General features: G+C 43.1%; 3 protein-coding genes across 4 annotated transcripts in view; 1 reads left to right on the top strand and 2 right to left on the bottom strand.

Annotated features, from left to right (window-relative positions):
* Positions 1 to 158: 158 nt before the first annotated feature.
* Positions 159 to 6,440, bottom strand: LOC310806169 (ras-related protein Rab-8A). Its single transcript, XM_083672179.1, has 8 exons — positions 6,313 to 6,440; positions 5,572 to 5,632; positions 5,381 to 5,441; positions 3,626 to 3,703; positions 3,363 to 3,452; positions 2,852 to 2,917; positions 2,667 to 2,717; positions 159 to 2,579 (listed from the first exon to the last, which is right to left on the bottom strand). Exons 1-8 carry the CDS (start codon positions 6,434 to 6,436, stop codon positions 2,490 to 2,492), a joined length of 621 nt encoding a protein of 206 aa, XP_083528305.1. The 5' UTR covers positions 6,437 to 6,440; the 3' UTR covers positions 159 to 2,489.
* Positions 6,441 to 6,585: 145 nt separating this feature from the next.
* LOC310806170 (small ribosomal subunit protein eS27-like) lies at positions 6,586 to 8,142 on the top strand. Its single transcript, XM_083672180.1, has 4 exons — positions 6,586 to 6,759; positions 7,176 to 7,284; positions 7,516 to 7,626; positions 7,815 to 8,142. The coding sequence occupies exons 1-4, from the start codon at positions 6,754 to 6,756 to the stop codon at positions 7,841 to 7,843; spliced, it is 255 nt and encodes an 84-aa protein (XP_083528306.1). The 5' UTR covers positions 6,586 to 6,753; the 3' UTR covers positions 7,844 to 8,142.
* A 13-nt stretch (positions 8,143 to 8,155) lies between these two features.
* tpm4a (tropomyosin 4a) overlaps positions 8,156 to 22,367 on the bottom strand; it is a 19,870-nt gene continuing 5,658 nt past the window's right edge. The window contains exons 1-8 of one of the 2 annotated variants that reach the window (XM_083672177.1): positions 21,805 to 22,327; positions 14,229 to 14,362; positions 13,784 to 13,901; positions 13,421 to 13,491; positions 13,027 to 13,102; positions 12,139 to 12,201; positions 11,914 to 11,983; positions 8,156 to 9,786 (exon numbers count right to left, since the gene is read on the bottom strand). In XM_083672177.1, the coding sequence (XP_083528303.1) occupies positions 9,704 to 9,786; positions 11,914 to 11,983; positions 12,139 to 12,201; positions 13,027 to 13,102; positions 13,421 to 13,491; positions 13,784 to 13,901; positions 14,229 to 14,362; positions 21,805 to 21,936 (747 nt within the window). In that variant the 5' untranslated portion in view covers positions 21,937 to 22,327 and the 3' untranslated portion in view covers positions 8,156 to 9,703. Of the gene's footprint in view, positions 9,787 to 11,913; positions 11,984 to 12,138; positions 12,202 to 13,026; positions 13,103 to 13,420; positions 13,492 to 13,783; positions 13,902 to 14,228; positions 14,363 to 21,804; positions 22,328 to 22,367 lie in introns of those variants that run through there. The other variant, XM_083672178.1, reaches the window with a different exon arrangement.

The following is a 22,367-nucleotide window of genomic DNA, read 5'->3' as shown; positions in this document are numbered from 1 at the left end:
GCGCCTGCTTTAGAAAAGGGGCGGAGATCAACAGCCGTAAAACGGAACCTGCACAGGTGCAATCATGACATCGAAAGTGTGGAAAAAGTGACAGTATTGCAGTGCCCTGTGGCTTTTTAATGATAAAATTAAAAAATAAAACTATTGACAGACTCCAACACGTTTTAAAAGAATCTCATTTTAATAAATCATCAAAAGTACACATATCTACAAAGGTGTAGATCAATTCAATACGATTTATGAAAGTACAGTACAATCATTGTAGATATTTTTCTTATTATTTACAATTGTTTTCAAAATGCTAATTTTATCGCCCATTTAAACCAACAATCAACTATGAAATCCAAATAATATCTTGAACATGGGAAGGCTAATGATATATTCAAAGAAAATCATTTATAAACTGAAAAAGATTTACAAATAGTTCCATCAGAAGTTCAGAACTGCTATAACATTCGTCAAACTTGGGTATTGTGCCTCCCCATGTAGCCTAAATCTATACCTTGTGACGTTTTGCACATGATCAGCCATAATAAGAGCATCAGCAAATGGTTCAATTTCCAAATATAATTTTCTGACATGCCACAATTAGAGATAACAGCTATCAAAATTCAGGGGAGGTCATTGTCCTTCCTTTTAAGTGATTTTAACAAAACTTTAACAAACTATTTCCTATAAATGTTTGCGTTGACAATGCAACAAAGTTCCACGATTAAGACAGGAGGAATGGAATGACAGGAGTGACAAAAACAATGAAGTAAAAAGAGAACAGAAAGATATACAAGAGTGATCCTTCACACATTTCTTTAATCGCAAAGAAAACCTTGTCTTTGGGACAAATGTGCAAAGAGTCAAGAGGTCCTACAGTTTCATGATGCATAGATCCAAAGACCATGATATCAAGTATCAGGCGGAAAAATAAGACACGCGTGTTGCCGTGGACAGGGGGCAAGCTCAGAGGAAATGATGGGGGGGGGGGGGAGAAGAGAACCGAAATAAAATGACGAATCCAAAATGCAAATCACGGTCCTCCACCTTCAGTCAGACCACACTGAATCTAAATTTGAATATTTGGTAACCACTAAGACGGGGCAGAGGGACAGGTAGAATATTGCAATGATAACATCCTGAAAGGCAGTTTTTGTTTTGTGTCTCTATAGTGAACAGATGAAAACAGAAAAGTGCATAATTAAGAGCAGGCTTTTTACAAGGGCACTTACATATGGGTGTCTACTATATGTCTACTGTATAAATACTGGGAACAAGTACTGTACTTGCTACTTGCATAGTCTATTGCTATGTTATGTTTTTAACCCATTTCTGGGTCCAACAAAAACCCAGTAAACTTCTCCCTAGATTGAAATAAAGCCATTATAACAAACTTAATTACTTACATTTGATGGAATGTAAAATCAAGGGACACTAACTAGTCAGTTGGTCATCATTATAGTCAGTGTTTTGTGGCCCTTTTAGCCCAATGTCACACCACAACACTGCCATCTAGTGCTTAGACAAGGTATTGACAATAGTCACATCTGACCCACCAAAGGCCATTGGTGTATCTACCTAACATCGATCTCACCTTGCTTCCAATACAGTGCGTATACAATGCCTTGAATGCTATATTACATCTAAAACAGGAATGTTTGCACCCAAAATACCACGGCATATATTGTAACGAAAGAGGTCTCTCTGTAATACTGGCACATGAATACGTCAGAATAGGTAAACACCAAAATGGAGGCCTCTGAGTTTTAAAAACGGCACATATCAGGACAGCATAGACATCACAATCCGCTGCAGGAGTGGTTCACTAAAGAAATGGAATGTCACAGAATATTGTGATCAAAAATTAAGACAGTAGGAAGTCCAAGATGTTCTTCAATTGAGCTCTCAGTGACCACATCTATCTGACTTGCAGAGGGACTACACACTACGGCGTAGGCCTACAGCACATACAAGCCTACAAAGCCCATACAAGCCTTTCTCTGCAACAAATATCTCACTCTTAGCACAGCCAATAACAGGATAGGAAAATGACAAAGGCCTCACGGAACTGCTCCAGACAGGTAATAGAACAACAATACCATAACAACCCGTAAACAAATAAGGAATAGGTTGAGTGGCTTGAATTGGTAAAGGGCTACATATGGTTCTTGTAACATAATTCAACTGAAAATATTTTTGATATTTTTAACCCTCTTAAAAACATTAAAATCCATCATTCTCAACCTAGAGACAATCACAGGGACTAAATCTCCTCTTCAGTGGTCAGTATCATTCATTACATAAGCCTGATATTTGGGGGAAAAGAGGTGATCATAACTTCTTCTGTGAAGCTGCGAGACCAGGGACATAAACTATGAAGAACCAATGATGTCAGGGCGAAAGAGGAGAGGAGAGGAAAAGAGGAGGAGAGCTCTGAGCAAGCCCAGTCCAGTTCTGTCCAGCTATATGGACAATGATAAGGCCATGGAGAGTCCAAGTCCTCACAGGAGGGTGCAGCGGAATAAACTGCTCTTCTTGGGCTGTTCTGTGATCATCACACCATGACTACTGCCCTGAGGATTGTTGCCCTCCTGAAATACATACACACACAGACAGTTAGTCAGAACACACACAGACATCACAGACAGACACACACTAGACAGAACACAGATACTTACCAGTTTCTTGTCCATTTTCGCCTTGATGTCTCTGGCTAGGGTCATGAATGCCTGAAAATCCAAGAAACAAAAGGACAGGTGAGACAGCATGCTCTCTCATCATAATTGAGTTGCAGTCTTTAACATTAACAGCCCAAAAGTGACATCTAAAGGGTTTAGAAGAAAACAAAGAGTAGTTGGCTTACATTCTCAACGTTGATGTTGGCCTTTGCACTGGTCTCCATAAACTTGATGCCGTACTCCAACGCCAACTGCCAGTCGGAGATAACACACAATAGAAACTCAGCATAAATATGTACAGTGTTACAGTGGTTGGCACTATACAACTACATCTCTAGGCACTCGTGACAGCTATTTGCTGATAGCTGTCGAGTACTGCATGTGTGTAATGGCTGAAATCTCACTGTTATATTCATTATCTCAAATAGTCTCTCAGTGGTCAATTGGGCAGGTATTTCAGAATTCCAAGTCAACCCTTGCCCCATCCTCTGGGCACTCCTGTAGATCTGAGAGGATTGCATAGATATGAGCAAGATGGTAACAGCTCCATCTTGCACTCTCATTAACTTGGTGGAAATGTGGTCATATTGCTTCAAACTATCCAATACACTCAGATCTATGCAAATGCCTAGTGGGTAGGAGCTAGGGTAGATTTGGGATTCAGGGCATGATATTAAAGACTGGCAGAGAGCCCACCTTCTCTCCTCTGTCTTTGGACACCTGTCGCTTGTCATTGACGTCACACTTGTTGCCCAGCACCATCTTCTCCACGTCTGCTGAGGCATGCTGGAAAGGGCATAGACGACAAGGAATGACTCATACAATCAGCCAATCATCCATCCAACAGACACACACACACACACACACACACACACACACACACACACACACACACACACACACACACACACACACACACACACACACACACTTCAAATGTTCCAATTTCTGTTGATTACCTCTTCTATATTCCTTATCCAGTTCTTGATGTTGTCAAACGACTTCTCGTTGGTGATGTCAAATACTAACATGATGCCCTAGTGGGGAGAAAGAGACAAGGACAGAGAAATGCTAAGTGGAACTTCGACAGAGCTAAAACATGCCTCGACTGTTCTTATGCCAAAAATTAACTAGTCACATTATCATAAACTAGGATGCCCAGGACAGCTAGGCCTAGGCCTAAACCAAGGACCTCTTGTGGATTATTCCGAGATGATTGTACAGTTTATCAGCATCCAGTTTAACTTGAAATATGTACGGTACTCTTGGGCAGGTAATTGGCAAGTAATGGATAGGATTACAGGGCCTTTAGGCACACCTGCCCAGGTATGTACCACCATTCATGACAACAACAAAGGGAGGGGCTCAAACTCGTGTGGAATCTGGTATGAATTAAATGGTCTAAGGTTGGTGTAGTCACATTATATTTCATCTTAATTCTAGCCAAGCTGCAATTATCAGCATTTTACTATATCATATTGGTGTGGTTCCTGAGATGTGGTGTTCTTTAGATAAGGCTGGCAGCACTGTGAGGTTCATGTTCTTTGACTTCTCCAGTGCATTTAACACCATACAACCCTTACTACTTGTGGATAAGCTGCTGAGGATGCAGGTGGACTCTCCCATTGTTTCATGGATTACGAACTACCTGACCAACAGACCAGTTTGTACGGCTGCAGGGATGTGTGTCACACTGGGTGGTGAGCAGCACTGCCGCCCCCCAGGGGACATTTCTGGCTCCCTTCCTCATTTCTGGCTCCCTTCCTCTTCACCCTCTATACCTCAACACAGATACTTGCCATCTGCAGAAGTTCTCGGACGATTCTGCTAAGTGTCAGTGGAGGCCAGGAGACCGAGTACAGAGGACTGGTGGACAGTTTTGTTGAGTGGTGTAAGCAGAACCACCTGCTACTCAACATCAGCAAGACAAAGGAGATGGTGGTGGACTTTAGGAGGACTAGGGTCCCCCTGTCTCCTTTTTCCATCCAGGGAGAGGACGTGGAGGTGGTCCAGAACTACAAGTCCCTGGGGGTGCACCTAAACTGGATTGGACTGGTAACACAGATGTCCTGTACAAGAGGGGCCAGAACCAGCTTTATCTCCTGAGGAGGCTCAGGTCCTTTGGCGTGTGCAGGACGCTGAACATGTTCTACCAGTCAGTGGTGGCCAGCGCAGTGCTGTACGCGGTGGTATGCTGGGGGGGCAGCATAAAAGAAGGTGACACCAAGAGGCTAAACAAGCTTATTAGGAAAGCTGGTTTTGTCCTCTGTGTCACCCTGGACACTGTGGACTCCAAACTCCTGGCCATCATGGACAATGCCTCCCATCCCCTACATGACATTGTGGCAGAGCAGAGAAGCTCCTTTAGCAACAGATTATTACAACCACATTGCACCAAGGACCGCTATAGGAGATCTTTTCTACCTGCCGCAATAAGACTGTACAACTCTTGGGGGATGTTAAATCATACTGGACTGTTCTTACTGTATATAATGTTTCAGATGTCTATTTTATTTTCTTATTCTATTGTCACTTTATTTTGTTGTTGTTTGTGATGTGAGCTGCTGTAACACCTTAATTTCCCTGCGGGGATCAATAAAGTACCTATCTATCTATCTTCCAACACTTCTCCAGGCATTGAGAGATCTGATACTTGACTAAAATGAAGACGTCCTGCTGGAATGCAACCATTGTGAAGCAAGTTAACTACTGACCATGGCTCCTCTGTAGTACGCCGTTGTGATTGTCCGGAATCGCTCCTGACCCGCTGTGTCCCTACAAGAGAACAACAACACTTTCACAATGAGATCCTTTCATACTTGTCCCTGCAAACCCCAATCAACTCACTCAAGAGCATTACCGAAGAGCTCTTTGATGTAGCAGGAAGGGAAAAAGACCGTCTTACCATATCTGTAGCTTGATCTTCTTCCCATCTAGTTCTATTGTTCTAATTTTGAAGTCAATACCTGAAAGAGAAAAGAGAATAACAACATTGAGATACAGTACCATCTCCTGTATGACCTACTCACTACTTAGGACTGTACCTACTGAGGATCAACAGGTGCTTATATCTCTGAGAGGGAATCTGACTGCTTTAGTCCTAGACATTTCACCAAGTAAAAAGTGTTTGGGGTCTAGACTTATTTCACAGAATGATGCTGCAGTGGACACAGGAAGGTAGTATGCAATATAGCTGAGCTGTGGTTTCTAGAGAAACATAACATTGCTGCCTTATTTGTTGTAAAGAGCCAGGGTTGAGCACCTGGGTACCTAGTATTCTAGCTATCAGGACAACTTGGAACTGCTAAAAGTTACTGCAAAAGTTACATTTGACAGCTAGCTAGCTACTCAGCTATGGCCCATGGGAGTCAGCAACTTTCCAGAGAGCAAAAGCCAGTACAATGATTGTAGCTACCTAGCTAGCACAATATCACGGAAACCTCTAAGCTTCTGGACAGGTAGTTAGTGCATGAAATGCAGTGTGACAAGCCGGTTGGGTTGCTTCCTGGCTTTAGAGCCAAATAGTACAGAATGCTAGCCAAACAAGCTAGCCGGAGTTAGCATGACAGGATGGGCGCATACCACTCCAGCCACTCCGGCATAACTTTTCGACTGAGACAACGCACAAAATCCATATTTCACATACCTATTGTTGAGATAAACGTTGAGTTGAAGGCATCTTCTGAAAATCTGAACAACACACACGTCTTTCCGACGCCTGAATCGCCGATTAACAGAAGTTTAAACAAGTAATCGTAAGTCTTCGCCATGATTATTAGCTATTACGGATATCCCGCCTGTGAGCCGACCAACATCAACAACGTCACTGCTTGTCAATTTATTGGACCAAAGATTGGACAAGTGAAATGTCACTCTTGACGGTCCTCGTGGCTCCGGAAGCCGGGCAAACCCGATGTCAATCAAACCTGGAAAGCCAGCTGATTGTGCGCCTGTAGTCTAGTACCACCCCTTTATATTGTGTACACTACAGTATTGTTTTCACTTTTAGTTCATAACAACTAGTAGTGTAGGTAGACGACCTGCTACATTCTGCTTGTTCAGAGATATTCTAAGAGCCAGTCATACAATGTCGGTAAGTGTTTTTTTTGTATTTTGTATATTTATCTTAAAAAAAATATAAATTATTGAAGTCTAGGATTGTGAACATTTTAACATTATGAAAGTAAGGATTGTTGTTTACACACACACACACACACACACACACACACACACACACACACACACACACACACACACACACACACACACACACACACAAATTACATTTTTGATTTGTATTATCATTGTGTAGTCTCAATCAAAACCTCTTGTACAGTCATTGATCAAAACAAGTCTGGGCATGCCTCAGATGCAGTTTCCTTATTTGACAGTAGAGGGAATCCTTGCCCCATAAATGAATAGGGGTAAATGATGTGGAAGCCCATTGGTGAGGTAGGAATTATAACCCTAACCCTAACCCAACGCTAATCAACCTTTTCCATTTTGCAGCTTGCTAAGGATCTAATGCACCCTGCTCTTGAGGCAGAGAGGCAAAGACACAAGAAGAAGAGGTTGGTCCAGAGTCCCAATTCCTACTTCATGGATGTGAAATGCCCAGGTGAGTACTGATTCATTGATGTTGAGACTGTCTTTTTCTCATATTTCTCTTATCCTCATAACCCCTGCAATGTGTAACAGCCCTCTAAACAAAACCAAAACAACCTCTATTAATTGTTACTCTTGGTCTTATAAATATGCCTAGACTATGATTCATATCCAAAATTCAAAGAGTCATAGAGAAACATATCCACTGATAGATGTGTTTGTTTTCCTCTTCCCAATGTTCCAGGCTGCTACAGGATCACCACAGTGTTCAGTCATGCCCAGAGAGTTGTTCCCTGTGGTGGCTGTTCTATGGTCCTATGCCAGCCTAGAGGGGGGAAATGCCGCCTTACAGAGGGTAAGACAACCACACACATCACATTGCTCAAGAGCCTTGGTCTTATAGGCCAATATCTCAGTGTGAACTTTATTTGATGGTGAAAATATGTCTTTTTTGTTTACCCCAATGACACAGCATTTCACAGGTAGCGATGCTGATAGTGAAACTGAACTGACCTCTCTCTTCCCTCTCTCTCCTCTATCCAGGCTGCTCCTTCAGAAGAAAGCCACACTGAGAGGGCTTCAACAGTGAGATACTTAAAGTTGATAGCCATCGATTATGGATCAGGGATAATTCTCCCTTTCAATATTAAGCACATTTCTTAACTATTATGCACACATTCTACCGTTTGGAATTTAGAATGATTGACAGTGCCTGGCCTTACTATGATGTTTGTCTCTCATTCAAAACACAGGCAAGTTCATCTGATGCCACTTTTTTTTCCCGTAATTTCATATTGAATATTAATAGGATTGAAGCAGACTGTTGATTGACAGTTATTTCTCTTGTGAAGATTCTTTGAATAAACAAACTCTTGAAACACAGGTTTTTTTTTTGTAAAAATGTATTAAGATTGAAAGCGGGAAAAGTGAATGAAACATTTCAACACAGAAATGTGAGGCTATTTCAAGGCACAAGGTTGAGTGGCCATGATAATCACCTTCACAGACAACAAGAAAACATTTTGAGGGTATAAATCTTCTCTGGTATGTGTGTATTCTTTGGTTTCGAGTGTTCCCCTGCCAAAAAGTGGTGTAAAACTGGAGTGATACTATACATCTTCTCCATAACATTATTCTATTATATACAATAAGTATCCATGTTTGTTAACTTGACTGAGGCTCCAGTGGTTCTTGTTTTGGCTTCGCTTTTCTATAATAACACCACATATAGTATAGTAGCAGGAATGTGTTTTTACACCTAGACAGTCAAATGCAGAGTTGGGATAGTGGTCAGGAGTCAGGAAGCATGGCAGGAAAGGTGCTATGAAGCTGCATGTCAGTCAGTGGTGCTGCTCAGGAGCATAAAGAGTAGGTTTTGTCAGAGGAAGATATGCCATATTCATTCCTTGCAAAGTTCTTATGACTGAATTCCAAATTATTCACTCCTGTACATCTACAAGGATTGGATAGGTATATGTGTAAGCAATATGGCCAAATTTCCACCTAGCCAAAGAAAGGGCAAGACGAAGGTCCAGAATTGCTTTGATTGATCCCCTCCTCTGTCCTCTCAGATCACAACAGTGCTTCAGGGGTAATACGAGGGGTTAATTTAGGATTCTCTATATCACTCAATGGATTTTAGTCAAATCCTTCACCTGATCACCTGTCACAGTATTTTACCAGTAGCACCACCTTAGTGTTCACCATCCTTTCCACAGGTCATCCTCCAGCCTCAATGACCATGTTTACATGCACGCATGCACGCACGCACGCACACACACACACACACACACACCAAAGGTATTCTGGCTCAATATAAGAGGAGGCACATACTGTACAAACCTGTGGATATCTTCAGAGACTGTACAGTATATTGTGAAGGCACTTTAAATGTGTGATCAGGTCAAAGTCTGATTGCTTAGCTAAATTGGCAGTTGGTAAAAAGCTGATTCCTGATGACTGTTCTGTTCAAATACAACCTCTAGATGGCGCTTGTGAACCACACTTCAGTGAAGACTACATTTCAACATGCTCTATTCAATGTGCATTCAAAATATGAGTTTTGTGATACATTGTCATTGTCTACTCTTGAACACTCACACCAACGACTCACTGGTCTGAAGGGTGCATGTAAATATGGTCTTTATCCATTTTCTCTAGAGCTGGTCAATAAAGTAATAGTTCCAAGAAAACAAAATGTTGTAAACATAGGTTGAAACACAGGGGACATGAATGACTTTCTCTTTTTAAGGGAGACATTTAGAGAAAGAAAGTTGTGACTTGCAAAGAGAAAAAAATATTAAGGGTACAAGGTTTTAAGTTAATCCTCATTCGCTTGGGAAATGGGAATAAGACTTTACAGCTAAAAAACTTGGAATGAAATTGAATATTTATGGAATGTTGCAAGACTTTTATCTTCTCCGTTGGTGTCTTTATAAGCTGTTGAGCTCTTGCAGCGTTTGATCCAGGACTTGATGCATTCCCAGGTTTTCTTCTTTGGCACTAGCTAATTTTTCTGGAAAAGAGGGATGACAAATGAAAGAGACTGAATCAATAAAATTGAATGAAGCCACACAAGAACAATATGAACTTGGAACAATATGAATTCATTCTCTTTGTAAGTTTGGTAAACAATACTCTCCACACAGACACTCAAAGCAATTCCCACATGCAGTTTATCCAACAGCTGTTTTACATAACTGCTCTAGTCATCTTAAGTTATTCCATATGTAAAACAAAACCACAATAGGACCCAAAACAAGTCACATTTGCATGCATAAACGGATGACAACTGACTCATAATAACTGCGTCTGCATCTGGTTGTATATACAAGGTACAGTAAGGGTAAAATATGGTCTATTTAAAGAAATTGTTTACACACTGGATAATCAAAAAGATTAACTACTAGATGTTTGCCACCTTATGAGCTGTATGTCAAATCAAATACATGCTTCACACACGTTGTTGTTAACACACACATACAAAGGAGCCATCAAACAACACAACCACAACCAGGAGTGTGTGAGTCAGAAGTACACTAGAGGTGCCTGATTAGTTGTGTGACATTATTGCAATAAATGTGAGGCACAGTCAACATGAATCCATGCTTAAATCTCACCTGGTTAAACTTGTAAAGGTTGTTGATATGTATTGTAATATTTAATGTGGGGTGTCAACAGAGTAATGGGGTATCAGCAGAATATCTAGTTTGACTTTTTTTATTTTATTTTTTTTACTAAAATGCGATACTATCAATTCAATTGATTCAAGTTTCCACTATTCCTTGTCAGACAGAGCTGTAAAGTAAAGTGCTTCAAACAGTGAATGCATGAAAAAAGGTAGAGGTTTTAATGAGTTCTGTTTTTTGCACAGTGAGATGGACAGAAGGCATAGAGAAGAGCACATGTAGAAAGGCCCGTGTACCGAGAGGCTAACCATGAGACACTGTAGGCCAACAGTGAAAGGTTGTGAGGGGGCAGCCAGCTTAGAGACAGAGATATAGAGAAAGAGAGAGAGAGAGACACAGAGAAACACAGAGAGTGAGAGCGAGAGAGAGAGACACAGAGAGAGAAACAGACAGAGAGAGTGGCAGGAGGACAGAGAGAGGCATCTACAAGGAGGTCATGTCGTTGAGGGCATGGTCCAACTCCTCGCTGATAGCCTTGTACTTCAGCTTTTGAGCATACAGTTCATCTAGAGGTCAGAGGTCAACAGGAAGGGCAGGTAGGCAGGAAGGAAAGCAGCAGCAACAGCAGCAGCAGCAGGGAGAGGCGGAGGACAGGAGAGGGATGAGAGAAAGATGGCAGCAAAGAGAGAGAGAGAGAGAGAGAGAGGACAGGTCAGTACTGGAGACAGAAAGAGACAGTTTTTATAAAAGATGATAAGAGATAGACAATACAGGTATATCCAGCAGTGAACATTTCAAAATGAAAATACCTATGTGGCAAATCTCTTAGCTGGGGCAAGAGAGATGACAACTTGAAGCATTTAAGCCAAAGAGAAATATCTCATAAAAGGGCCTTGATAACTTCATAAAACTGGCTCCCTGTGGCTCTGTCAGCAAATATGTTGATCTCAAAAGACTGGAGAACACACTGTCCTCTGTGGCCCAGACAGACATGAAATAGGTGTTCTTTAGAGCCAGTAGAGAACGGGCCCACATACTTCTTTACACTGGAGACTAAAGGCAGTATTTTATTAGCTTGTCTAAGGAGTTTCCATACGTTTGGCAAGATACCCTTTCTTCCACAGAAATTATTTCCATGCTAGTTGTAACACAAAACCCTAGCTGGGACCGTGTCAATGTGAACTGCCTAAGAAAATGCATACTACGATGTTGTTTCATTGCTCAAGCAAGAGGATTAAATAACACAACCCCTTGACCCAGGAAATGATATCCACACAGGATTCCTGAACTAGCTTGACATCTCCGCTAATTTACTGACATGGAATGTATCCCTGAGAGAATGCGTATGGTAGACTGGGCCCTGATATATAGACTTCATTTTAGAGCTGTTAGGGTTCAACCATCTCAGATTACTGAGAACAAATTACAAAACTTTGGAAAAGATGGACTTTTTGACCTTAACTTGCATTGCACATTGTCATAGAATAGGTTTCCCAATGTCAGTGCACTCGTACCTTCCAGGTCGTCGATGGACTTTTCCAGTTTGGCCACTGTCCTCTCTGCAAACTCTGCACGAGTCTCAGCCTAGGGGACCAGAGTCAGAACAGGACAGGAGTCAGAACAGGACAGGAGTCAGAGCACGTGATGTCCATGAATGTCTATGGTTAGAACAGGACACCATCTCTGGCACAGAGCAGCATGGGCAGGCTGTATGACTTTTGAGAGGACTGGAAGCTCACCTCCTTCAGCTTGTCAGTGAGAACCTTGATCTCCGCCTCATATTTGTCCTCTTTTTCTGAGTACTGTCAAAATACAAGACAGCAGTTAGAAATGAACTCTTGAACAGGTCAGACAGAAAACAGATAGAACATTTGAGGCATGCAGGACCCCCACACACACAGCCCCCCCCCCCCCCCCCAACACATTGTGCAAATACACAAACTACTACTATGCCTTTGGGCCCATATATAGTGATAGTCTTTATCAGCCTTGCTTTGCTGCCTATTACCCAACTCTTCAACTCTTTGTGATAAACTGGCTATGGTGTTGGCATGGGTACTGGGTACACATCATGCTGATTCCAACCGTGAGGGTGTGTGTGTGTGTGTGTGTGTGTGTGTGTGTGTGTGTGTGTGTGTGTGTGTGTGTGTGTGTGTGTGTGTGTGAGAGGGGGGTGCAGGGCAGTGATTAAATCAGAACAGGGCCCATGCTTAAGTGGCAGAGAGAGAAATCATGTGGCAGGACTGGCACTCAGCCTGCTGGGCAGGAATGTAGAGGGCATGCCTGTGCTGGATCAGAACTATTAGACCGATGTGTACCTTCAACAACATTATCATAAAAGAATCAAGAGTCCAATTTGTCCGATGATTAAGGGGAATTGGTTCACATATCTATGAAGGGTAATGTGTGTGTGTGTGTGTGTGTGTGTGTGTGTGTGTGTGTGTGTGTGTGTGTGTGTGTGTGTGTGGTAGGTAGTGATATACTAACTCAAACAGCTCTGCTGTTTAATGCAAGTAGGTTAATGCAACGTAAAGATGCTTTATGGAGGGAAAATAGTATGTATTTGCATGTAGGCCTAGTATGCATTCATATGTAAACATATAGTAATAAGTAATATACACACTGACCTTCTCAGACTGGGCTTCTAGGGACTTGAGGTTGTTGGTGACATTTTTCAACTCCTCCTCCAGGTCGCTGCATTTACTACAGGGCGAGAGAGGGAAGACAAGCATTTAGACAGATAGACATCTCAGAATAGTTACACGACCCTGGACAGAACCTCTATAAGCTCCAATGTTTATCTTAGCTTCTGCAACAAATGCCTTAATCGAACAGGACAGATTTTTACTAAGTGTGTCTCTATCTAATTGTCAATTACGCGTTGCTAAGCATTATAACTTCTATTGAGCCTCAGCTTTTTTCTAAAAGAAAAGAGGATTAGAGATCTGTCAGAAGGATCTCTCTTTCACCTCCTTCTACAGTGGAGGAGTGTGAAGGAGTGTGAAGGAGTGCAGCACTCACAGTTCTGAGACCTCTGCCCTCTCCTCAGCTCTCTCCAGCTCTCCCTCCAGAATCACCAGCTTACGGGCCACCTGAGAAAGGGAGAGACGAGGCGGATTGACCAGGTTGGTTTACATTCTTTCACATCTCATATATCTGTATATTCAATATTGCACTGGAAGGACAATATCAGTATTGTGTGTGTGTGTGAGAATGTGAGAAGCAAATACGTGGGAGAAGAGTCTGAGAACAGCTTTGAGCAGTAGAATGGAGAACAGCACCAGTGGAAGAGAGTCAGAGTGAGCACAGTGTAAGTGGGTGTGAAACCCAGAGACAGACTAAACCGCCATGGAGCAGCAAAGGGCTGAAGGATGAAAGCCTCACCTCCTCGTATTTGCGGTCGGCCTCCTCAGCAATGTGTTTGGCCTCCTTCAGCTGCATCTCCTGGATCTCCATCTTCTCCTCGTCCTTCATCGCCCGGTTCTCAATCACCTTCATACCTCTGATTGGGCAGGACACACAGTGATGTCAGCCACGCATTCTTCGATGGGCTCTGTTCCAATATCATTCCATGCCATACATTCTAAGTGGGGTGGTAGTGGGGATATTGGGGTGGTAGTGGGGATATTGGGGTGGCAGTGGGGATATTGGTGTGGTACTGTGGATATTGGGGTGGTAGTGAGGATATTGGAATTTAGCCAACATGGTGGCATGATTGAACCGTTTTCACACATTCAACACGCCCCAAATAATAGTAGGCTGGACTCATTACCCTTATTAGATTCCCTATGGTAGTCCTTCAGAGCTTATCAGGGTACAAGTGACTGACCTCTCGCTCTCGTCAGCTGCTTTCTCTGCCTCCTCCAGCTTCAGCAGCGCTGTGGCCAGTCTCTCCTGGGCCCGGTCCAACTCCTCCTCCACCAGCTGGATCCTACGGTTCAGAGCCGCCACATCGCCCTCGGCCTGGGGGGGGGGGGAGAGAGAGGGATAGGGACAGAAAGAGAGGGAGAGAAAGGTGAACGGTTAGTCAGCCATCAGATCCTCTCTGACAGTGGACAGCGGTACCGGTATTCTGAGAGGCACACCCTGGACAGGGGCCATGATGAGGAGGTTTAAGACACCATGAGCCTCTCGAAACCATTGCTACGTTACAATGTCCACACTAGCTAGCATACCACTTTAGAATGCATGGCCAGTACATTTCTTGATTCTCAGCCATCATGAGGATATGACTATGAGCCGCACATAACTGTGTCCTGAATCAAGACAATACAAGGAATTCATAGAGAATTCATAGATCCTGTCTGGTCCAGTCTCCATTATTAATCAAGGCAATCCATTTGACTTAATAGTTGATTAGTAATTGAATGTCAAGGGATTCATGCACTAATAGTATAATCAACTTAATGACCATGTTCATTGGAGGCAAATGTTTATATGGTTACAAATTAGAGTATGTTTTATATTAGCGGTTTATTCAGTGATGAATGACAACGTTACAAAATCTCTCAATTTCATTCACTCAGAAAACACAACCAGGCCGAGAGGAAGAAGAATGACATTCTCCGTCTTCACTCAATAAACAATTGAGTCCATAGAAAGTAAACAGAAGAGCAAGCATTGCAAGCATGCATTTCCTCCCTAGTCCCAGTCAGTGAGTGTCCCAGTCACCTCCCAGGGAGTTCTATTTAAACACAGAGGTCTGACTCCAGATCAGTACACCAGTACAATGGGGGCTCTGCATCCAACTCACTCTCTCTCTCTCTCTGACCCTGGCCGAGCCCTACTACAGTGCATTACAGCACCAGGGGGACTGCCTCCAGCCAGCTTACACAACCACAAACAGTAATTACTCCTCTCATAATTACAGGGACGGCTGACAAAGTCAGGAGCCCTCCAGTGTCCTACATCACCTGGCCCTATCAGACAGCCAGTACTCAGTACTTGCCTTGCCTGGAGACACAGAGGCTACAGGCTGGGACTAGAGGTGTGTGTGTGTGTGTGTGTGTGTGTGTGTGTGTGTGTGTGTGTGTGTGTGTGTGTGTGTGTGTGTGTTTGTGTGTGTGTGTGTGTGTGTGTGTGTGTGTGTGTGTGTGTGTGTGTGTGTGTGTGTGTGTGTGTGTGTGTGTGTGTGTGTGTGTGTGAGAAAATGAGAGAAAGACCAGGAACTACAACAGCGCACAGGGGAAAAGGCTAATTAGGCCTATTTGTGCCGACTCCCAGTGCCATTCCATTGTATCATGGGCTGGATATTTCTGCTCTGGTCTGGTCTGAGGGTTGGTGTTGGCTGGATCTGGTGGAGGAGGAGGAGAGGCCTGCTGGCTTCCTGCTGCTCAAGGCCTGACCAGCGGTTAGCCCAGGACTTCATCTCTCTCTCTCTCTCTCGCTCTCTCTCTCTCTCATGGCCTAGTTAGGGCAGAAACCTGTGCTGACAGGGAGGCGGGCCATTAAGGCGGGCAGGAAATGTCTTGAAAATGAACGCTTGACGGATCTACAGCCAGACAGCTGAAAAACATTGGTATGAAAAACAACTTTCCTAAATTCCCAACAATGAATGCTAGTGCATAACATATCACAAAACAAATCATTGTCAATAATATCTCATCCATCCCTAACTCTTTTATGGGATTTCATGGGCATCACATCAACGACCAGACGTTTGAGAAACAGAGGCTGAAAAAACTGTTATTTCCTGAGTGAGGCAATGCCTCTGGAGAATGTCTCCACACACAAACAAACAAACAGTCTATTCATGAGAGCAGGTCAGTTGGGCATGCAGGTCGGCGGTTATAAAATATCCCCAGATAACGACTGGCAGTTAGCAACAGTCTAGTTTCCTGAGCAGTGAAATTGCTGTTGTCAAAATAGAAACAAGGAGATGTAGCCTACTACGAAAACAATGAGGTATAGTGTTGGTGTAGTAACGTCTATCTAACGTCTATCGATACAATTTTCATCATTATGTGGGGAACCCCCAGCCCACTAACAGACATTTGTGTGTTCAGAAACATGCTTGTTGTCCATGTATACTGTCACACTTCCAAATGTTATTCATTCAACCATGTCGAGGGAAGCAGCTATTCTCCTGTGAAACCCATTATGATGGTGGGAATTCGACAACTGAAGTCTCCAAGGGCTGGATGGGGAAAACATTTTACTGTTGTTGGTTCAGCTAAGTCATCTTTGGACCAGGCCCATACCATAGGTACCCTAGAAACTATTCTAAGGGTTTCTGAGCATACTTTAAAAAGCACCGCAAAGTATCAGAATAGCCTGGAAAAGTTATTATACTGTAAAGTTTCTCACAGGAAACACTAAGCTGCTCCTGTTACAAAAAAACCTTAGGTTTAGACCAAATGCAATGATCCTGTTTGAGAGAAAGGAACTGGAATTGCTTTAGAATATGGACAGGAAACCAATCCACACTACATCCTCTGGTTGGTTCCCTCCCCTCTCCTGCCTCTCAGTCAGTTCAGGGTCAGAGCTCTCTCTCTCGCTCTCTCTCTCTCTCTCTCTCTCTCTCTCTCTCTCTCTCTTTCTCTCCTCCTCTTTGCCTGGCCATGCCCCTTCCTTAGTCACACAGCATTCTCCGGCTGCCTGGGACGCACGCCTTATATGGTAAAACATACTCCAGAGAATGTTTGTGGTGGTGTGCCAGGAAGATGTTAGAGAGAGCAATCACATAGGCCTACACACACACACACACACACACACACACACACACACACACACACACACACACACACACACACACACACACACACACACACACACACAGAAAAAAAATGCTTAAATGAAACCATCTGTGAGCAGAGGGAATCAGGAAAAGGAAGATACCAAATGACAAGGAACCACTCTGTCAGCCCTTCCTCTCTCACACAGAAATACCTCAATTCAATTAACAACCTGAGGAAAAATCTGACAGAAACCTCACAGACTTGTGATCGGTAATAGATCATTAATAGTGCAGTCCATAGGCTACATCAACAATAATGCGTTAAGCCTTGCTAACACTAGCTTTGCTAGTGTATGAACTGAATCCTGATCTACTGAGGCCTCCATGGCTAGCTGGCAGCTGATGACACAACGACGCCCCACTGACACTAACAACACAACCACAGCATCCTCAATGAGCAGCGTTGGCTAGCTATGTACAATACGCTTGATGTTCGTTAACATCTGGAATTACTCTCTCAATAGCTCCCTTTGTCCCTCTCTCTCTCAGCACGCAGTGGTATGATATCTCCCTATGACCACACTGACAGCTTTAAGTAAGAAGCAAATACTGTAATATACTCTCCAAGATACTTTATCAATAACTACAGTCTGCTTATTGGCTGCAATTATGTAAATGCTGAGCTATAGGCTATAGGGATGGGCTAAAGGAGTCATGTCATTTTCACTATCATGTTATTCCTCAAGAGATAGCCTACATTCCTGTCTATCCATGGTTGAGAGATCATACACGCCAGGCATTCAGAGAGAGTAAGGGCTTCTTAAGTGAGTGGAAGTGAGAGAGGGGAATCTTTCTATTGATTTATTTCAGGACAGTGAGGTAAAGAGGGGAGTAAGACCTGCCTCTAGTGGAAGTGTTTCAGACGGATGGGTGGGTGTTAGGAATTGTGCCAGTCCTGGCAAGACTGATCACTAAGAACAATGCTATTCAGCTGGAGTACCAAGTGAACTGGTGCGCCAGGTTAACTCATCACAGATCTGTAAGCACACACTTGCCATGCAAAGACAGCCTCATATAAGCAGGCCTGTCAGAAGTAGATATGTATAAAAAAAAAAAGAAAAGAAGACTGTGAAACTAAAGCAGCTCTGTCACACTCAATGCAAATTAAATGGGACTATGAGTAGACATAGTGCATTATATTTCTATAATAGCCTGTCACTGTGTTCATTAAGCCAATTATAAGGAGGAGGACCATGCAAATTACAGCGGGACTTGAACACCGCCAACACCACCCTGACACACACACAATACCAGTTGAAATATCAATGTGCAATATCAATGTTACAATACTGTAAGGGTCTACTGCATCAACTGTATGTTCAGCCTCCTGAGAGACAATGCATAATGTGTACCCCACAACTCAAGATGTGGTTTATCTAGTATCTAGGATGAGCAAGAGGTCTGTGCTTGTGGAGGGTTCTGGTTGCTAACCAACCCCAAAAACCAGTGAGGGTACGCAAATATAGGGGCCCTGCAAGAGCCCAATTACTGTGGGTCTTAAACTTTGCACCTTGCAAACAGCAGATACCACAGAGTTAACTGATTGGGTCAAGCAAACATTCCACTTGTGAAATTGGGTTTACGGGTCTATATATCATAGTGACTGACTGAGACCCCTCCTCCAACTTGGACAATGGACAGGCTTAGACCTGTCATTCTACAGTGTATGTATGGCAGTGGAACCCCTAATCATAGTGTAAACCAATGTACACTCCCTTTCCAACTGTAGTTGCAAGGCAGTGTTCCACAGGACCTCAATGGCTGCCAAAATACATCAGCATAAAGTTATATTTGGAAAGTTACGTTATTCCCATGGAGAAAGTCCAGCCTAGAGAAAAAAAACACACAGTGTACCAGGAAGTAATTCTTTCCATAGAATGTGGTGCATCATGATGTTATTAAGGGCAGGAAACCACTGGCCAATTATCACGTAGGCAGTAAATAAATCTAGGCCTATTTTGCCTTCACTGAGAATGTATAGCCTAGCTATGCAGTGGTCAAACACACAGATCTATACAAACTGTTCAACTGCTTTAGGCAGTAGAGTGAGTCTTCCAAGTCAACTCTGACAACTTCTTGATACCTTTATTTGACACTTTAGATACATACTCAGCAACAGAGTCAGTGGCAGACGTAACATAGCAATTGTATAGTTTAGACCCCAAACGTAACCAGGATGTGTGTGTGTGTGTGTGTGTGTTATAATACACAGTTCCAATCCAGGCCTGAAAGAACACTCCCTCTCCTTATCTTCCTGTTGATCTGGGCTGGAGCAGCAGAGTCACCGGAAGTGCTGTAGTAGACCAGGGAGCCAACATCCTGTCACAGTTTCTCTGGGGCAGGGAGGGAGGAGGTAGGCCTTACCCCCTCCCCCTCCCCCTCCCCTTCCCCTAACCACTAATACTGGATCAGAATGGATAGTTCATAATGACAGTTAATCTACAGCATTTAGTCCAAACGCTTTCATCCAAAGTGACTTTTTGTATTTCATCCCTCTAATGGTTAGGGTTAAGATTGGGGAAGGGTAAACTCATCCTAGGTCCGTGGTTTGGGGCAACTTCTATACCTCCAGCTTGGGGGAGGAAGCTTGGCTGGGAGAGAGAGTGGGGGAGGGAGGGAGGGAGGGAGGGAGGGAGGGAGGGTGAAGTGGGGCCACAGCTCTCATTCTTCCCATGGACAAGCACGAGAAATAGATCATTATCTAAAGTTGGCCTGACAACCTAACCCAAAGCTCCACCAACCTAAATGTTGTGAGAACTGTCTATGTAGCTAAATATGCAGAACATAAATAGAGCACACTTCTGTCCCCATGCCTTTTCATTCCTTGATTACATTATCAAGTAATTACGCAACGGTGTTGAGTGAAGGTTATGCAACATCTTGGATGGAGCAAAACCACTTGGAACTATCTTCAAGCAATTACTTCAGAGGCCAAAAAGCCTCCCTGTTATGTGGATTCAAAAGACGATTCATTACCTTCAAAGACACAGCAAGGTTGCTGTTTTGTCCACCTTGTTCCAATGAAAGGGTTTGTTGTGCCAAGAAATCAGCCAGGTTTGCCCCAATTACTCACACATGGGCCCACATACACCCTTGAGGTAACCAGCCAGCCACACACACAAGTGCCTACTCAACCACTTCAAGTCTTTTCATCCCTTGAACACAGGCTAATAGCTTGAGCTAAGAGGTGCATTCATGTTCTTATGCTTCCAGGCTTAATAGATTGGAATTGTGTGAAGACTGACTGACTTGAGTCAAGTGAGAATAAATTATGGATCTCAATAGCAGTGGTATCCCAGCCCTGCCATGCTTGGTTCTCACCAAGCCTGTTTTGGGCAGCCAGTATTGGGGCCTGTCGGGGGTGCTTGGTAGCGTAGCACACTAAGCACATACCACGTAACCGCAGGGTTCGTAGTTCGATTCCGACCCTTGACGTAGCTCGCATGTCATCGCTCCTCTCTCTCACCCATCCCTCCTGTCAATCTCTCTACTGTCTCTATCCCAATAAAGCAGAAATGCCATAAAAAACATATATAAAATATATTGGGGTCTGTCACCAATTCTGTGTTCAATCAGCCTGAGGTTATATCTCTTCATTTAGCTCAAGGGTGGAGTGGCCCCCTAAACTCAGATCTAGGATCAGTTAACCCTCCCCAAATCCTAACCACAACTAGTATAGAGAAAACACACAAAACTGACCCAAGATCAGCATCTAAACCGGGGAGCCCTCACCCTACTCCCTTCTCTTTATTCATGACCATATGTCAATGAAAGCTGCCTGACCACAAGGTCTGTTGCTGACAAGTCCCAGGAGTGCCGGCGACACACATACGACATCCTGGGCCTCACTGGTCTGTTCCACTGTAGGAGTCTTCCATTGAACATTCTAATTCTACAGAAACACAGTCATACAATTATTACATTCCTTGTACAAGACCAGATAATGTTGTCTCTAGTACAGGGAAATAGCACCCATCAAGCATCCATTCCACAGCCCTCATTTAGCTGCATGATGGATGGCTCTGAAATGAAAAGGAAACCCCTTCTTTACCTGGCTCCTTGTATTACATCACCTCCACTGCCTTCCCATTCCCAGGCAAGACCTGACAACTCTCCCTGTGAGTCTCACCTAATTCTTTCAGTCCTCTTATGCAAACCTGTTAGCCCTTACATTAGACTACAGAACATAACATGTCAAGGCTTTGATTGACTGACAATTCTACTGAATTAAACACCAAACTCTCAACTCCAGGCAGCCCACGGGGCTGTGGCATTTCTGTTTAAGTTAAATAGAGTGTATTTAACATAATTTTTAATGCCCAAAATTAACATAGAAAAGTCCAAAGAGTTCATAGGAAGTCGATTGTTTTTTTAATACAATGTATCAAAGGTAGATTTTCTCAGACAAAATTTGATACATCCTACCTATATTACCGGCACGCGCTAGGACCTTTAGGAATCCAACTTTTTTTAGGAGAGACCAACGCCTTTTATTGTAGACTACGTCTTCATCACTGTACCGGCAGATCAATGAATTAACGTGGCTTTTCCAAAGTATTTCAGAATGTAACATCAATTCTCAGACTTGCCAAAGAGAAGGCCAGGTGAGACGTTACCAAAGGGAATAGAGAGAAAAAGCAAAGAGGGAAAATGCAAAGTATGGTCTCACTTTCTCCCGAAGTTCCCGTTCACCGTCCAGTTCTCTCTGTAAAACCTGGGCACGGTCCTCTGCATCGTCGGCTTGCTGTTGCAAACACTGGATCTTTCTCTTCACAGCGTCCAAAGAATTCAACCCTGCCATTCTCGAACTATTTGGTATAAAATAACTTAAACGTGTAGAAAATAAACTATTGTACAAAAGTAACCTACAGCTTTTGTATTTGCTTTTTATTCAAAATAGAATAATAGAAAACACTTAATCTTGCATAAATCTTAGATTATTCAAAAGTCTTTGGAATGGACCGAAATAGCAGAGTAGGAAAATCGTCTCTCAAGTGCAAAAAAGTTGTGTCCAGGTGTTCCGCAAATGTGTCTTTAGAAGTTCAGCCTCAGCAAAGAATAGCTTCTAAGAAGTATTAAAATATCTTATTTGGAATGTTATATGTATGAACGCATTAGCGTGGCACGGCAGCAGCGATCAAGTTTTGAGAGGAAGATGAAACGGCTGGAATGATGAGGAAAGTTGATGCGCGCTCCTCCAATCCAGAGAAGTGTGATTCAGATGAGGTCAGG

Source organism: Argentina silus (genome assembly GCF_951799395.1).
Source record: "Argentina silus genome assembly, chromosome: 6".
NCBI classification, from domain to species: Eukaryota; Metazoa; Chordata; class Actinopteri; order Argentiniformes; family Argentinidae; genus Argentina; species Argentina silus.
Note: the sequence above shows the minus strand (reverse complement) of the source record. Positions and strands in the feature narration are given on the sequence as shown.

What these genes read in the sequence shown, in the direction of transcription:
- LOC310806170 (XM_083672180.1), top strand. An exon ending in CATGGATGTGAAATGCCCAG is followed by an intron (nt 7,285 to 7,515) that starts GTGAGTACTGAT and finishes CCAATGTTCCAG; the next exon opens with GCTGCTACAGGATCACCACA. An exon ending in GAAATGCCGCCTTACAGAGG is followed by an intron (nt 7,627 to 7,814) that starts GTAAGACAACCA and finishes TCCTCTATCCAG; the next exon opens with GCTGCTCCTTCAGAAGAAAG.
- LOC310806169 (XM_083672179.1), bottom strand. Translation starts at nt 6,436, where the DNA reads ATGGCGAAGACTTACGATTACTTGTTTAAACTTCTGTTAATCGGCGAT. An exon ending in GGATAAGGAATATAGAAGAG is followed by an intron (nt 3,453 to 3,625) that starts GTAATCAACAGA and finishes TGCCCTTTCCAG; the next exon opens with CATGCCTCAGCAGACGTGGA. An exon ending in CGAAAATGGACAAGAAACTG is followed by an intron (nt 2,580 to 2,666) that starts GTAAGTATCTGT and finishes TATGTATTTCAG; the next exon opens with GAGGGCAACAATCCTCAGGG.